Source organism: Budorcas taxicolor, chromosome 21, assembly GCF_023091745.1.
Source record: "Budorcas taxicolor isolate Tak-1 chromosome 21, Takin1.1, whole genome shotgun sequence".
NCBI lineage: Eukaryota > Metazoa > Chordata > Mammalia > Artiodactyla > Bovidae > Budorcas > Budorcas taxicolor.
The window spans coordinates 59,294,876-59,310,935 of record NC_068930.1 but is presented as its reverse complement, the minus strand read 5'-3'; the positions used below and the strand labels follow the sequence as shown (position 1 = coordinate 59,310,935).

The following is a 16,060-nucleotide window of genomic DNA, read 5'->3' as shown; positions in this document are numbered from 1 at the left end:
GAGAAGGGCAAGGTCTTTTCACAATCTTTAAATGCCCCACTAGGAGAATCATTCATAAATCCCTAAATGTCCTAGGATAAAAATATGAGTGCAAATAATTACTATGAAGTAATAAATACAAAGATGTACGTAAGTCACTGTTGTATGTGCCAGGAGACACAATCGAAGAATTATCCTAGAGTCAAAATGAAAGTCAGAGCTACTCACCTGCTTGTCACTTCTTAAAACAATCTATCAGATACGTTATCGTTTTACAGCTGAGGAGACAGAAGCTTAGCAAGGGTGACTTGGCCAAACTTCATCAACTTTTAAACTACTTTCTCTCTATGTTAGAAAATGGAATCTTAAGGTGTAAGTGCTGTGGTTCAGAATTAAAATCTTTTCAGAAATTAATTCTAAGACATAACCTTTGATAATTTCTTATTGAAGTTACCACGTTCCCACCTCAATACCTAAACTGTAACTCACAGTGGCTTATGAACTGGATTGGTGACTTATATCTGTATACAGTGGCTCCTAGACAGGTGTTGGCCTTTCAGCTATTGGTGAGCTACCCTAGAGATACATGCCATGGGGTATTAGTGCACCTTGAATATTGCTGAGAATTAGTCATATGAATGAGCCTGGTCTGCTACCTAACATCTGAACATGAGGTACTCTTCTACACTGATCCTCAACAGAGGTTCATTAAGGGTTCTACTCCAAGATGTAAACTGCCCACAGTAAAATAAAATATATTATCCTTGGTCCAAAATGATAAAACTGCAACTTAAAAAAGACATCTTTATTGAAATAAGTTAATCCAATGGATCTGAGAAAACCCAAATCAGTTGGTTAGGGCAATAAGAGCTTCCACCACGTTGCCCATGTGTTCCCTCAAGCTCCGTTCTGCTGCTGCTCGGGAGATCTCCATCTCTGTCATCTGCAGGGAAAGGATCAATGATTTTACCGAAGCCGCCTGGTCAATAAGGTGCCAGCAAAACCTGAAGACTCCACTTGTTTCAGGAAACAAGACATATTCCCCACCCACAGAGTAGTTAGGCATTACTCACTATCAGCTCCAGATCTTCCTTCTTGATGGTGACTTTTGCCAGTTCCTTCTCCCTGAAAATATTCAGGTACGTTAGTCCTCACTTTATACCTCCACTATAAACTCCCAGAAAGGATCATTCCCAGTTTGTGCCTTACAAATAAATGACTTGATAAACACTGCTGACTGATAATACAAAAGGACTCCCCCTTGCCTAACATCCCAATCCCACCCCATCCCCTGGAATATTTATAGCAGGCAGGTGTTACCAGGAGGTCTTTCCTTCCACCAACAAAACAGCAAAGTTGTAAATCTTAGGTCTGCAGAAATTGGTGACAGAGTTGAACAGTACGAAGTACAAAAGCCTAACAATGGCTTTTTTCTGTCTGGGGTAGAGTGGGGCAGGTAAGTAAGACTTACCGCTCCTGTTTGGCTTTCTGCTCCCTGGACCGTCTGTCTCCAATCACGGACATGGCCTATGGGAAAGACAGATCAAGTTGCTGCTCTGCTACTCACAATTCCTAACAATCTAAAATACCAATAACAAGCGAGTGAGGTGTGGATTCACAATGACGAGCGTACCAAGAACCCGGGCCTACGTTTAGTTCAATTCTGTGCACCTGAGACCCATTTTAAACCCTATCTCCATCAAGCGGAGGGGCCCAGTGACGGTTCAGCTTCCCTCTCGCTGCCTCCCACCAGCGGGATGGGGGCCCCTCCTGGAACCAGGCTTGCCGTTTCGGCCTCCGAGCCCCGTCTGCTCTCATCCCGCCCAGACACGCTGCCCGGCCAACCTCACCGTCTCCAGATTGGAACTCTGGATCTCCTTCTCTTCCGCATAGTCGGTGACTCGCTCCAGGTCCGCCGCACCACTGTCATGCTTCCGTGGCTTCTCCGGAGGCCGCTCCGGACCGCTCGTCTCTGTCTCCAACTCCAGCTCTACGTCCCCCTCTGTCGCCATATCGATCCCACGCGCCGCCCCACAGGCCCGGCCCCGCCTCAGAAGGACTTCCGGCAACTGCCACACAACTTCCGCCGGGATGGAATGGAGGTGGGGATGGGGGGAGGCGGGGCTGGCCCTGGGCCACACCTTCTTTAGTGCGCTGGTTCTAGAAGCTTCAGCAAGCAAAGCAGTTCGGCTCTCAGACTTCCTTTCGGGCTTGTACAGTGTTTTCTGCCAGGCCGTGTCCCAGACCTAACCCGTCACCACTGCAGACCATCCCAGCCTTTCTTAAACTAGGTCCAGCCCTCACACCAAAGGAACTCTGTTCAAGATGAATGACGTGTAACCCTAAACCAATTAAGAATGCTAATCTACAGACCAGATAGGCAAACTGCTCCCTAATCTGGGGAGAACAGCCTGAGAAGCCCAAGGGCCCTGGGAAGAAAGTAGTTTCACAGGGATATCTGCATTTTCCACGACCCAGGGGGTCGGTGTTCTTTTCCTGGTATCCCTCCCCATTCTGCCTTAAACTGGGTGAACAGCCCGGGATTGCAGGAGTCCAATGGGCTGAGGACGAAAGAAAGCTTCTACTTTCTCATCTGCCTTCCATCTGGTGGACTTGGGCTTAATCCCTGGGATAAGGATGGTGGGTGCAAAAGCGGTCACAAGTCCCCACACCTCCCTCCGCCTGGCACCGCAACGCAGGGGAGTCAGCAGTGTCATAGTGAGTCCTCCCTTCTATCAGGTGAGAGGGTACGTGGGCAGAGAACTCCCCAGAGCAAGAGCTGGCTGAAAACGGGAAGGGAATGGTGGCTGAAGCTGTGGAGGAAAAGCCACGGGAGCTGGTAAACATGGCAGACTGCTGAGGCCCTTCTTCTTCTTTGAGTCTAAACCTCTCCTCCCATGTTCCTGGTACCAGATATTTAGGTCTTGGGAAAGATTAAGAGGCCAGATGTGGCAGGCTCTTAGGAAGTTCTGCCAGTTATGTTAAGCTCTTATGATGAAAGCTCTACCTGACATCAATGGAAAGCAATCCTAAATAGCTTGGAACCAGACAGTCTGACAATTCCTAAATGAGAAGAGAGGGGAGGGGGAAATTTTGGAATTCAGCCTCATGGGTTCACCTCACAAATGTTATTGATGTAAGCCTATCCTCAGCAAGTCTCCCTTGCTGCCCTGCATCTGCTCTACCCTCAGGTGTCCTGCTGTGAGCCTGTTCCCTGTACCTGCTGCTGCCCTTCGAGGTGGCCCCCTCTCACAGAGCCTCCCTGTAGCCGCCTGTTCTACATCCTCCTCCACGTGGGGACCTCAGCAGTCTGCTGCCTCCTGCTGTCAAGGACAGTGGTGGAAAGAGTCTGGGGCAAGGCACATGGGGTACGTGGGAAGAGGCTGGGCTGCAGTGGGAAAGGATAACAGGAGAAAGTCTGAGGTAAACGAGATTTGGACTGAGGGTAGGGGACAGATGAGTGGACGTACCCACGGGTAGGTACTCCTCTGTGCATGACAACTTGTCCAGCCATTTCTCACATGTACCTTCCCTTCAGATCCAGATGCCCTCAGGGCTGTGTACCCATCTGTTTGGCCACTCTCACTGCCCAGTGCTGAGCGGCTCTGGGGCTGTATACCGCATATGTGCAGGAACTGCCACCTTCCACCTGCTGCAGGCTGTGCTGCTGATCGACCTCCACTCCCGCAACAGCCTAAGAGCACAGCTACATAATAGGTCTGTGTGTACTCTTTGGGTGGGGAGAGGACAGGGAGGGAAGTAGACACAAGCTGAGTAAAGGAAATTTCCAGATGAAGTCATAGCACTGTAAAAAGACAGAGAACAGGTTTAAGTCCCTGCTTCCACTATACTTGCTGTGTAACCACAAGCCACACACTTACCCTCTTTGATCTACTAGTTTCCTGAAATGGAGGTAACAGTGGAGTTACTATATGCAAACCCTCTGTCAACTCTAGAACACTGTCCAGATGTCATTTAGGTATCAGGGTCAGAATTTGGAATAGGCTGTGATCAGCTGCCGGTTCCTCCCTTCCTCTATTTAGTCTCTTTTCTCCCCTTTCCTATAGTTCTGCTTTCTCCTTTGCCTATTTTTCTGAGACATTTTCTTTCCCTCTTAACCAGTTTCTGGCTCCTCAAGCTGCTATTCTTGCTAGGTCTCTGTGCTGTTGCCTTCTGCATCCCTGATGAGCATCTCTTTCCAGGTACGTTCTATCTCATCCTGATCAGTTAAAAGATTTCATCCTAAAAGATGTTCTAAGAAAAAATCTCTCCTGCCAGTCCAAATGCTTCCAATGCAAGGGATGCGCATTTGATCCCTGTTTGGGGAACTAAGAACCCACAAGCCTTGCAGCACAACGGAAAAAAAAAAGGAAGAGGACCAGGAGTAATGATACGATCAGTTACATTTTCCTACTGGTGCCTCACTTGCAGCCTGGCATTACATTGGAATATGTGGCGGCTTCACGTTCATCCTGCTGCAGTTGGTGCTTATAACTGCCTTTGCTCATTCCTGGAACAAGAACTGGTAAGGAGCACATAACCCTGAAGGCTTCCTGGGAAATCTGACATTACTAGACCCATTCAGGTTGGGCAAAGGACGTGACAGGTTGATGATCCGAAAACTTCCAATTAAGCAGTATGGAAAAAACTCAGGAGTATAATGGCTGTAGGCCAGGTGGGATAGGCAAGTCTCACCAGTCTTCTGAGGGGAAACAGCTGATAATGGGTAAAAACAAGAGTTGGAGCCCCAAGCCACTCCCCACTTCCCACCTTTAGGCAAATGGGTGCAGCCCAAGACTGCCGCTGGTTCCTGGCTGTGCTGCTGACCACCCTGGGATTCTACAGCATGGCGGGTGCAGCAGCCGCACTCCTGTTCCACCACTACACGCACCCAGCTGGCTGCCTGCTCAACAAGATGCTGCTTAGTCTGCACCTTTGCTTCTGCGGCCTCCTCTCCTTCCTCTCCATCGCTCCCTGCATCCGCCTCAGTGGGTACATGCCTTACAGCATTAAAGATTTGGGGGGCCTTTAGAATAGCAAATTCCACCATCCTCAGTCACTTCAGTCATCTCTCTCTACAACCCCTTTGCAACTCTATGGACCGCAGCCCACCAGGCTCCTCTGTCCATGAGATTTTCCCATGGCAGACTTACCATGGAGCCACCGGGGAAACCCAAATAGCAAATTTCATTTGCTTCCCTAATCTCAACCATTCTCTGCTTCCTCCAAAGGGTGGGGAGACAGAAGCACAGATTAGGGTAGGAGTTGAGGAAACTAGTACCCAGTAGGCGAAAGTAATGATTTCCGTTCTCCCCAGAGCAACCTCGCTCTGGCCTTCTACAAGCCTCTATCATCAGCTGCTATATCATGTACCTGACATTCTCTGCACTATCCAGCCGTCCTCCAGAGAAGGGTAAGGAAAGGACCTGGATTCTTAACAAGGTTTACCCCAGCTAAAACCTTTTTCGCTCCTGCCAAATACCTAGCTCTTTGTTCTCATCATCTTTCTCTTCTGTTGCCTTGCCCTTTCTCAGTAATCGTTCAAGGACAGAATCACACTCTGTGCCTGCCTGGCCCGAGTGAAATGGAATCCCATACACCAGATACTTCTCTGGCAATGATGAGTGCTGGCATCATGTATGCTTGCGTGCTTTTTGCTTGGTGCGTAAAAGTGTCAAGGGAAAGGTGTGAGAAGGGAGGATGCTCACAAGGACGGGGATGGTTAGGAGATAGTCTGGGGCCATGGTGTATTTAAACTTTAAAGGTAAGAGGAAAGCTCCCCATGAGCAAAAACAATTTCTAAGAATAGCACCCGTCAGATGATCTGTATGAGACGAAGTGGACAGGGGAAATGACGAGAAACTTTAAAAGCACAAAAGATTTCAGGGCCCTCACATGAAAAAATTTCAAAATTTTTGGGGGAAAGGGGCTTTGGGAGATCACTACCCTCCTGAGTTACTAGTATGGATCCTCTGACAGTAAATGCCATCAGGTAACCTTCCTGCTATTTGACTGTATCAACTTGAGAACTCTCTCTTCTCAGCAACGAGGCTTCTTACCTGGCTGAGGTATTTGGGCCCTTGTGGATCGTCAAGGTTTACAGCTATGAGTTCCAGGTGAGGATGGATAGCTCAATATCCCCAATACCCCAACCCCCTTCACACACAGCAACACACACACACATCCTATCAACCTCTACCCAAAATGCTCAGATTCTAGCTGCGGTTACCTTTTATTGAGTACCCACAATACGCTAGGCACTGTGCTAGGTACTTTACATACACAATCTCATTTAATTTAGTCCTCACAACAACCCTGTGAGGTAGGTGTTTGCTCCATTTTACAAATGGAGAAATTGAGGCACAGAAGGTTAAACATCTTACCAAAGTTCCCATAGCCAGTCATATACTGGAGCTAGAATTTGAACCCAGGTGTGCCTCCACTTGTCACACCACACCCATCTTTTTAAAGAGTTTCCTGTACTATTTCCCAGACATTCTTTTTCCAAAACATGCTGCCTTTCATCTTACAGAAGCCCTCACTCTGCTTCTGCTGCCCTGAAACAGTGGCACCAGAGGAAGGCAAGTGTCAAGTGAGGATCCGTAAGTGTAGATTTCTGCAGAATGCCAAAGGGTGCAAATGCCTTCATGAAAGAGGCTGGGGAAGGGAAGAGGTGTTTCAGCAGCTCTGCTACCAGCAGTTCTTTTCTCTCTCCAGGGCCAAGAGGTGTGGCTGCGAGACCAGCTGACCAAGAGACCTCTCCAGCTCCTCCAATGCAAGTCCAGCAGCTTTCCTACAGCTATTCTGCTTTCCACTTCGTCTTCTTCCTTGCATCTCTTTATGTCATGGTTACCCTCACCAACTGGTTCAGGTAGGATGGAGGGGGGCCTGGGACACTCTTCCGAAAACCTAGTTGTTTTAGGGAAAAGAGCACTTCAAGGCCAGTCCTGAGTTCTCCCGAGACACACGAGTCTACCATATTCTTTGGTGGGGCAGTAGGATAGCTCTAAGCTCTGAGTCACGGCCCTGCAGACTCTCTAACCAGAGACTTTGGTTCCACAGCTATGAGGGAGCAGAGCTGGAAAAGACCTTCATCACAGGTAGCTGGGCTACCTTCTGGGTCAAGGCTGCCTCATGCTGGGCCTGTGTACTCCTCTATCTGGGGCTGCTACTAGCACCATTCTGTCGGTCCCCAACCCCGGACCCCCAGCATCCTCTCTTCAGGCGACACCGTCATCGTGTCAGTATTGCCAAATGACAAGTATCCAATCTAGGTACTTTAAACAAACTGGAGTTCCCTTGAATGTGTATCCCTAGTCTTAACTCACAGGAGCTGTCCAGCCCAACAGATTCCTCAAAGACACAATGGGAAGTTACCTCCCTTTAAGTTGAAGTCAGTAGTATGTCTGACTTGAAAAAAGTGGCCACACACACCCTTATTCCCTGGGCAGAGTATCTGACTCACTGGAGCTACCATTACTTCTTCAACCCAGCTCAAGAGCCTGATTCCAAGTCAGCAGCTCAGGAATCACTGCTAACCCAGCAGACAGGGTGGCACCAGCTCATTCCTGGCTCTCATGGTAGAGAGGGGGGCAGGGAAAGACCAAAGGGGACCAAAGACTTACTTGGCACTGCCTTTGGCAATAAAAAGGAAAACAGGCGTCCACCCCTGGGTACAGGGATGTAAGAAGCCCAGAACCCTAGAACAAACCAGGACGTGGGAAGAAAGGCGCACCGAGACTACCCTAAGTTTTAATCCTGATATTGAGGTCAAACGCAATGGGAAGAGAACATCTACTCTCACTCCATGAGGAATGACAGAAGAGAATGTGAACACTTGAGAGCAGCTAACCACGGGAACTCCGTCAGCAGCAGGGTTTGGGCCAACTTTCAAGCCTAGGCACAAACTGAGGAAGAATGAGGAAGAGGGAGCATAAATCTAGGTCTTGCAGCCTTCCTTCTCAGGGCCTCAGCTCCTTCCTCAGGATGATGTTCCAGGTCTGAATGGGGGACAAAAACCACAAAAAAGAAGTCCCTACGGCTCTTAGAGGATTTCTCTACCACATACCCAATACCTGTCTGTCTGTTGCAGTACAATAAAGAATTTTTCTGTGATGTTTAAACTTAACCTACATATTCACAACCTTTCAGAGTATGAAATTCCCTTCCCTTTTGGTGGGAAAGGGCAGCCATTCCTCCATCCCCATCCCCCCAAATCCCCAGTCAAACCAGGCGCTCAAGGAATTACAAAGCTACTTTTAATACTTTGGGGTGAGCCCCACAGGAATAAAAAACACTGGGAAAGGGTAACCCCCTCACCCCCAGGAGTGGCCCAGGGGGAGAGAGGCTACCTGAGGGGTAGGAAGCACAAAAGGGACCCGCTGCAGACTCAGGGCAAAGGGAATGCCATCGGTGCTGGGACCTGTGAGCACTACAGGAGAAAACGCGAGCGTGATGGGACTGGCTCCAGGCACACAGGCGAAGGGCAAGAGGGTTGGACACGAAGCCACAAAGCTACTTGGGTTCCTCCTTCTTCTCGTTTGCCTTTTTCTGCTTCTGCTGCATGATCTCCGAGTCCCTAGGGGTAGAGATGATGGGGCACTGGGAGGTACCAGAGGGCAAAAAGGACAAGATGCAGGGGTATGAAGGGCACAAAGGATAAGATGGAAGTGGATGGGACAAAATTCAGCATATGGCTGCTGTATTCCCACCCTAGGAGAACAAGAGGAAGAGAGCTGAGGCTCAAAAGGCAATCAGTCTCTATCTGGCTGTTGCCCAAGGGGTCAGAAGTCTGGCCACACAGGCCCAAGGCTATTCTGTGCCGAGTACCACACCCCGCCACACCAGTGAGAAGGCTGGGAGAAGGGAGGGCAAATGAACAGCAAGGAGGGCCAAAAGTACGGGGCTGTCATAACCACTACTGCATTTGAAATGTGAAACTCCCTGCCCTTGCCCTTAAGGTCAGACCCGGGGGCACTCAGAAACCAGACCGAGGGCAGCACCCGTCCCAGTCCCTTCGTGTATCGCTGTGAACTAACAATTTAGAGGGTGAGAGGAATAAAACCCTAGAGGAAACGATGCACTCTGCCCCTCACGGCTAGTCCAGATATAAGCTCAGAGCTAACTTTTCCAGGTACAACCCTCGGTCTAAACCCAGGTCTCACCTCACCCCACCCTCCCCTCCCCTCCCTGGGGCTACCTCTGCTTGCGGGCGGCAGCAGAAAGCCCGTCATCTCGGCGCTTTCCTTTAACCGAGTCGCTCTGCTTTTTCATATTCTTCTGGCGGGCAAGCTCGCGCTGGTTACCGCCTAGAGAAAAAAAAAATTAAAGGTGAGACGCGAAGGCCTTTCCGGCCGCACACCGGCGACCCTCTCCCCTCACCAGACACCAGTGGGCTCCCACACTGCATTCCCGGGGCGCCGACACCGGCCCGTTTCGGGGCCTGGGCTGCAGATTCGGCGGGGGAAGTGAGGGCGGCGGGGCGGGGGGGCTGCCACAGGGCAGGTCAAACTGGAGAGTGGGCAGAGGACGGTTCGGAGGAGCCTGCTGGAGGCGTGTTTCGAATTTCAGCGCAGCATGAGGACCCAGACAGGTAGTGGCGGTGTCTGCAGACGGTCTGGGTCTCTGTGGGGGATGGGCAAGGATCCGGAGTAGGGGGCTCTGGGTCTATCACAGGCGCGCAACCCTTCCCACACCGCGGAGAATCGAGGAGGGCCTCTGCCTGCCGAGGAGCGGGGGGGTTGGAGGGAAGGTTCTCAAGAAGTGGCGGTGGGCAAAGGGTCGATTTCCGGGCTCCGAGTGTGAGGGTGGCTAAAGAGCGCTCCCAGAGAAAGGTCTCCCTGGGGAAGCCAAGAGGAGGTCAATGCCGAGGTTCGGCAGTCGTGCTCAGGGTAAAGGGGGAGAAAAGGGCAAGGAGAGAAGGGGTCTCAATGCTCACGGGTCATGGCGACGGCAACGGCTCCGGCCTGCCTCCGTTGCGTCCCCTCGTTCAGTACGACGTTACAGGCCCCGCCCCTTTCTCGCGGCGTAACGAAGTCGTCTTTTCCTCCCCGCCCCTTCCCGCCCGGGAGCCGATTCCTATTGGTCAGGAAGAAACACATGTGGCCGCGGGCCACGCTGGAACTCCGGCGGACGAGAAGGGGAGGTTCGCAGGCCGAGCGCGCTGCGTGGGGCGGGGCTTTCCGAGCAAGTCGTTAGGTCGGGTGGAGAGAAAGTAGGCCAGGTCACGTGATCAGGGTCGGGGGGATGGAGGGGTGCGGCTGGCGATGTGGCACTCCCGCGGGCTCGGGCACGTGACCTGGCAGAGTGACCTCATACGGGGACGGTTTGGGACACAAACTCACCCAGAGGGAGCGCTGGGGGAACAGAGTGGGGAGGCTTCCCGGGGACTGAGATGGTCCGACTGGTGCTGTTACCAAGACTAGAACAAAACGCCGGTATTACTTAGGATCCTTCCCAACTAACCACCTATTTGAACACTTGGGTGCACAAAATCATGTACGAGAACAACTTAACAAACTCCCTTCCAACATATTGTTCGCCCATCCCAAACTCCCAATATAGAAACTCGCCGCCACATCCAGTATGTACAAAAATCATGGCCCTGCTCATTTGCCCACAGAAGCTCTGAATATGTAGCTTGGAAGTATTTGAAGACCCCAAAGCCACAGACTGGGGCCTTGTATCAGGGACTCGAGACTGGGAAATGCACATACTATGTTCATTTCTCCTTTGCCATTTGCCCGCACTATACTTTTATCTACCAGCAACACCTGGTTTTAATTGGCAGTTGAATAGGGCGGGAAGCTTAGATTTCTCCCTCTCATTCCCAGATTCACTAATATGTCTACAAGACTCCCCACCAGTCGTGAGGAATTCACTGGATAAAGGAGAAGTGTTTTAGTTGCTCAGTCGTTTCTCGCTCTGCAACCCCACGGACTGGAGCCAGCAGGCTCTTCTGTCCGTGGGGTTCTCCAAGAGAGAGTACTGGAGTGGGTTGTCATTTCCTTCTCTGGTTAAAGGAGAAACGCTTAGGAAATCTCACAGGAAAGGATTAGTTGTAAATTTCAACTTATCCTCTCCAGTTAGTGCCCGCAGTAAAACCAAGATGAGGCTAAAACTACAAACTGTCTTCTCTCTCAACATAAAACTGGCCTGGGGAGGGGGCCAGTAAACCTCATTCAGTACTATCCACACAATTTTTGCCATCCCCAGGTATCACCTGAACTACTACTATTTATTACTTGAAACTTTTGTATTTGGAGGGCAGAAGTTGTGCTGCCCTGCAGGGCTTGTGGACATTTTAGTTCCCTGACCAGGGATTGAACCTGGTCTGAAAGCACCAAATCCTACCACAAGACCACCAGGGAACTCCCCATATCAGTTTCAAATGCAGGATAGAATGCAAAATTCATATTTCTTTAGTAAATTAAAAAAAAAAAAACGGCATCTGGTGATTCATCACTTCTGATGTTAAAAGACACAGTGACTTTTGCTTTTCCTCTCTCTCTTGGATCACTGGCTCATGGAGAGCCAGCTGCTATGTCAGGAGGAGAGGCCCATGGGGTGAAGAACTATGGTCACTGGCCAACAGTCAGAGGGCAGAGAAAGTATTTCCACTTTAATTCAGGATGGGAGTTGGAGTTGAGAGTTAGGGACTAAACTAGAGAAAATGGAGATCCAAGGCTCTGAAGCAGAGAAGGAGGTGAGGGGGGATTTAAGGATCCTGCATATACAGTGAGTACATGAGGAAACTGGACTTCAAAGATAGGGACAGCATCACAGACCTAGAGCCACAGACTGACCATGGTTCACAAAAAGAATTTGGATGCTCTGGTTTCCTAGCCCCAGGTTCCCACGGTCCCCGTGCGTTTAGAGAGACTACAGAGCCAGCCCCATGGAGAAAGCCTAGCTAGCCAAGGATGAGTGAAATAGTGCAGGATGAGGAAGCAATTTCTCTCTTGGCACATGCTACCTCTTTATCAGCTCCAGAAGAGAGAGAGAGTAGAACAACCCTGTGACCAGTCTCCTCTTATTTAACTCACCCAACACTATCCCCTTGTTCAAGAGTCTATTTCCAGTCCTAACAAAACCTAGGCTGATTGCCACAACTCCTTCTAATCTAACTTTTCCTGGAATTGCCAAAGAAGTCACTCATTCTTTGGACAAATATTCATTGTGTTAAGCACCAAGGATGTACCATCTATTGTATTCAGTTCAGTTCAATTCAGTTCAGTTGCTCAGTCGTGTCCGACTCTTTGCGACCCCATGAATTGCAGCACGCGAAGCAGAAGATATTAAGAAGAGGTGGCAAGAATCACAGAAGAACTGTACAAAAAAGATCTTCACAACCAAGATAATCACGATTGTGTGATCACTCACCTAGAGCCAGACATCCTGGAATGTGAAGTCAAGTGGGCCTTAGAAAGCATCACTACGAACAAAGCTAGTGGAGGTGATGGAATTCCAGTTGAGCTATTTCAAATCCTAAAAGATGATGCTGTGAAAGTGCTGCACTCAATATGCCAGCAAATTTGGAAAACTCAGCAGTGGCCACAGGACTGGAAAAGGTCAGTTTTCATTCCAATCCCAAAGAAAGGCAATGCCAAAGAATGCTCAAACTACTGCACAGTTGCACTCATCTCACACACTAGTAAAGTAATGCTCAAAATTCTCCAAGCCGGGCTTCAGCAATATGTGAACCATGAACTTCCAGATGTTCAATCTGGTTTTAGAAAAGGCAGAGGAACCAGAGATCTATTGTATTAGTCACTAGGTTTACAGTAATGAACAAAACATATGTATCACCAGACTCATGGAACATATAGTATAAAGAAGAAGGTCTCTCTCTATATATAATACATATATAAGTATGCATGTGTGCATGCTAAGTTGCTTCAGTTGTGTTCAATTCTTTGCGACCCTGTGGACCATAACCCATCAGGCTTCTTTGTCCATGGGATTCTCCAGACAAGAATACTGGATCAGGTTGCATGCCAACCCAGGAATCGAACCTATGTAAACCCATATGTCTTATGTCTCCTGCATTGGGAGGTGGGTTCTTTACCACTAATGCCACCTGGGTTAGTCCATAGGTAATAGATAAGTATAGACAAGTAATAGACAAGCCAACTGATGCCTGTTGAGCATGGTATGAAACTAGGTCAGGAAGTAGGCAGGGGAGTTATACGATCTGTCACTACTGCTAATACCACTAATAGCTAACATTAAGTGAGTGCTCATTAAGTATATTAAGTATACTTTTCTTATTTGGACCTTACAATGACCTTTTGAGGTGTCATGATCCCCTTTCTACTGATTTAGAAATTTTGGCACTGTCAGGTTAAATAAATTTCTCAAGGAAGCACAGATAGTAAAAGGTGCGGCTGAGAGTTTAACCCAGCCCCTGATATTCATCAGGGTGTAATTTTTTTTTTTTTAAGATATCACTCTGTGGGAGGAAAGTGGATTAGAACAGAGAAATGGAAATGGGAAGACGAGTCAGGAGGCTCTCACAGACATCCAGGATGCTAGGCCTAATTCGGTAACAGATCATTGAAATGAAGGGAATTTGTTGGTTTATATAACCAAACTAGGGCATGGGCTGCAATGTGAATGATTGTCAGTCAGTCAGTCAGTTCAGGCTCTCAGTCGTGTCCGACTCTGGGACCCCATGAATCGCAGCATGCCAGGCCTCCCTGTCCATCACCAACTCCCAGAGTTTACTCAAACTCATGTCCATCAAGTCGGTGATGCCATCCAGCCATCTCATCCTCTGTTGTCCCCTTCTTCTCCTGCCCCCAATCCCTCCCAGCATCAGAGTCTTTTCCAATGAGTCAACTCTTCACATGAGGTGGCCAAAGTATTGGAGTTTCAGCTTCAGCATCAGTCCTTCCAATGAACACCCAGGACTTATCTCCTTCAGAATGGACTGGTTGGATCTCCTTGCAGTCCATGGGACTCTCAAGAGTCTTCTCCAACACCACAGTTCAAAAGCATCAATTCTTCGGTGCTCAGCTTTCTTCACAGTCCAACTCTCACATCCATACATGACCACTGGAAAAACCATAGCCTTGACTAGACGGACCTTTGTTGGCAAAGTAATGTCTCTGCTTTTGAATATGCTGTCTGGGTTGGTCATAACTTTCCTTCCAAGAAGTAAGCGTCTTTTGATTTCATGGCTGCAACCACCATCTGCAGTGATTTTGGAGCCCCAAAAAATGAAGTCTGACACTGTTTCCACTATTTCCCCATCTATTTCCCATGAAGTGATGGGACCAGATGCCATGATCTTAGTTTTCTGAATGTTGAGCTTTAAGCCAACTTTTTCACTCTCCACTTTCACTTTCATCAAGAGGCTTTTTAGTTCCTCTTCACTTTCTGCCATAAGGGTGGTGTCATCTGCATATCTGAGGTTATTGATATTTCTCCCGGCAATCTTGATTCCAGCTTATGCTTCTTCCAGCCCAGCGTTTCTCATGATCTACTCTGCATATAAGTTAAATAAGCAGGGTGACAATATACAGCCTTGACGTACTCCTTTTCCTATTTGGAACCAGTCTGTTGTTCCATGTCCAGTTCTAACTGTTGCTTCCTGACCTGCATATAGGTTTCTCAAGAGGCAAGTCAGGTGGTCTGGTATTCCCATCTCTTTCAGAATTTTCCACAGTTTATTGTGATCCACACAGTCAAAGGCTTTGGCATAGTCAATAAAGCAGAAATAGATGTTTTTCTGGAACTCTCTTGCTTTTTCCATGATCCAGCGGATGTTGTCAATTTGATCTCTGGTTCCTCTGCCTATTCTAAAACCAGCTTGAACATCTGGAAGTTCACGGTTCACGTATTGCTGAAGCCTGGCTTGGAGAATTTTGAGCATTACTTTACTAGCATATGAGATGAGTGCAATTGTGCAGTAGTTTGAGCATTCTTTGGCGTTGCCTTTCTTTGGAGAATTTTGAGCATTACTTTACTAGCATGTGAGATGAGTGCAATTGTGCGGTAGTTTGAGCATTCTTTGGCATTGCCTTTCTTTGGGATTGGAATGAAAACTGACCTTTTCCAGTCCTGTGGCCACTGCTGAGTTTTCCAAATTTGCTGGCATATCGAGTGCAGCACTTTAACAGCATCACCTTTCAGGATTTGGAATAGCTCAACTGGAATCCCATGAATGATTGTAGCGGAAACTAAAACCAATAACGGGGGATGCCTCCCTGTCTCTTATTTTTCCTCTGTTTTCTCAGGTCCAGATCCTTTGACATGATAGCAAATGGCTACAAATGGTCCCTACCCTCAAATTTCACACCATGTCCAAGAGAGAAGTTCTGAGTCTCTTCCTTTAAATTCAATGTTTAAAACCCGAGTCAGAGCTCTGATGGTTTAGGTGCCCACCTTTGTGGTGGGGAGGTGGTTGTGAAGCAGAATATAATGAGAGCAGCCCCCAGCAGAACCATTTGGTTCTGCTAATCATTTGGTTAGTATGGGGAAGGAACAGGTTTATCAAAGAAAGAGTTTCCTCCCCAGAAAAGGAGGATGCTAGACAGATAAAAAGATGTCTATTACCTCAGGGCACAGGAGATAGTCACTTGGGCTGAAATGGTGTCAGCAGAAATGGCAAGAGTGTGCAGCTTCAGAATATATTTTTGGAGAAATTGCCCTGGTGATCCAAGAGGCTAAGACTCTGAACTCACCACCTAGATCCTACGTGCCACAACTAAGAGTTTGCGTGACATACCTGAAGATCCCACGTGCCACAATGAAGATCGAGGATCCTGTGTGCCACAACTAAGACCCGTTGGAGCCAAATGAATAAATAAAAGGAAATATTAATATATATATATTTGGAGATTCAGTTAGAGAGGAAGATACTATCGATTCCTGGGTTCATTCATATTCTTCATGGAATTCTCCAAGCAAGAATACTGGAGTGGGTAGCCATTTCCCTTCTCCAGATCTTCCCGACTCAGGGATCAAACGCAGGTCTCCTGCATTGCAGGCAGGTTCTTTACCGTCTGAGCCAGCAGGGTAGCCCAACACTTTAGTGGAGGAGACTTAACAATTTACAAGTAGCCAAACCAAAGAATAT

The 16,060-nt window shown here is 48.4% G+C and overlaps 3 protein-coding genes across 4 annotated transcripts; 1 reads left to right on the top strand and 2 right to left on the bottom strand.

Annotated features, from left to right (window-relative positions):
• Positions 1-769: 769 nt before the first annotated feature.
• Positions 770-2,037, bottom strand: HYPK (huntingtin interacting protein K). The gene is made up of 4 exons (XM_052659590.1): positions 1,830-2,037; positions 1,451-1,506; positions 1,053-1,104; positions 770-922 (listed from the first exon to the last, which is right to left on the bottom strand). Exons 1-4 carry the CDS (start codon positions 1,989-1,991, stop codon positions 827-829), a joined length of 366 nt encoding a protein of 121 aa, XP_052515550.1. The 5' UTR covers positions 1,992-2,037; the 3' UTR covers positions 770-826.
• Positions 2,038-2,616: 579 nt separating this feature from the next.
• SERINC4 (serine incorporator 4) lies at positions 2,617-7,237 on the top strand. Its single transcript, XM_052659537.1, has 12 exons — positions 2,617-2,718; positions 3,171-3,347; positions 3,518-3,696; positions 4,102-4,181; positions 4,411-4,504; positions 4,756-4,967; positions 5,297-5,392; positions 5,514-5,640; positions 6,023-6,095; positions 6,512-6,560; positions 6,697-6,850; positions 7,042-7,237. The coding sequence occupies exons 1-12, from the start codon at positions 2,617-2,619 to the stop codon at positions 7,235-7,237; spliced, it is 1,539 nt and encodes a 512-aa protein (XP_052515497.1).
• Positions 7,238-8,218: 981 nt separating this feature from the next.
• On the bottom strand, positions 8,219-9,966 carry SERF2 (small EDRK-rich factor 2). 2 transcript variants are annotated; one of them, XM_052659589.1, is made up of 3 exons: positions 9,917-9,923; positions 9,179-9,287; positions 8,219-8,580 (listed from the first exon to the last, which is right to left on the bottom strand). In XM_052659589.1, the coding sequence occupies exons 1-3, from the start codon at positions 9,921-9,923 to the stop codon at positions 8,295-8,297; spliced, it is 402 nt and encodes a 133-aa protein (XP_052515549.1). In that variant the 3' UTR covers positions 8,219-8,294. The 2 variants fall into 2 exon arrangements, 1 of the variants encoding a protein (XP_052515549.1); XR_008201226.1 differs by having other exon boundaries at positions 8,528-8,557; positions 9,917-9,966.
• Between the last annotated feature and the right edge of the window lie 6,094 nt (positions 9,967-16,060).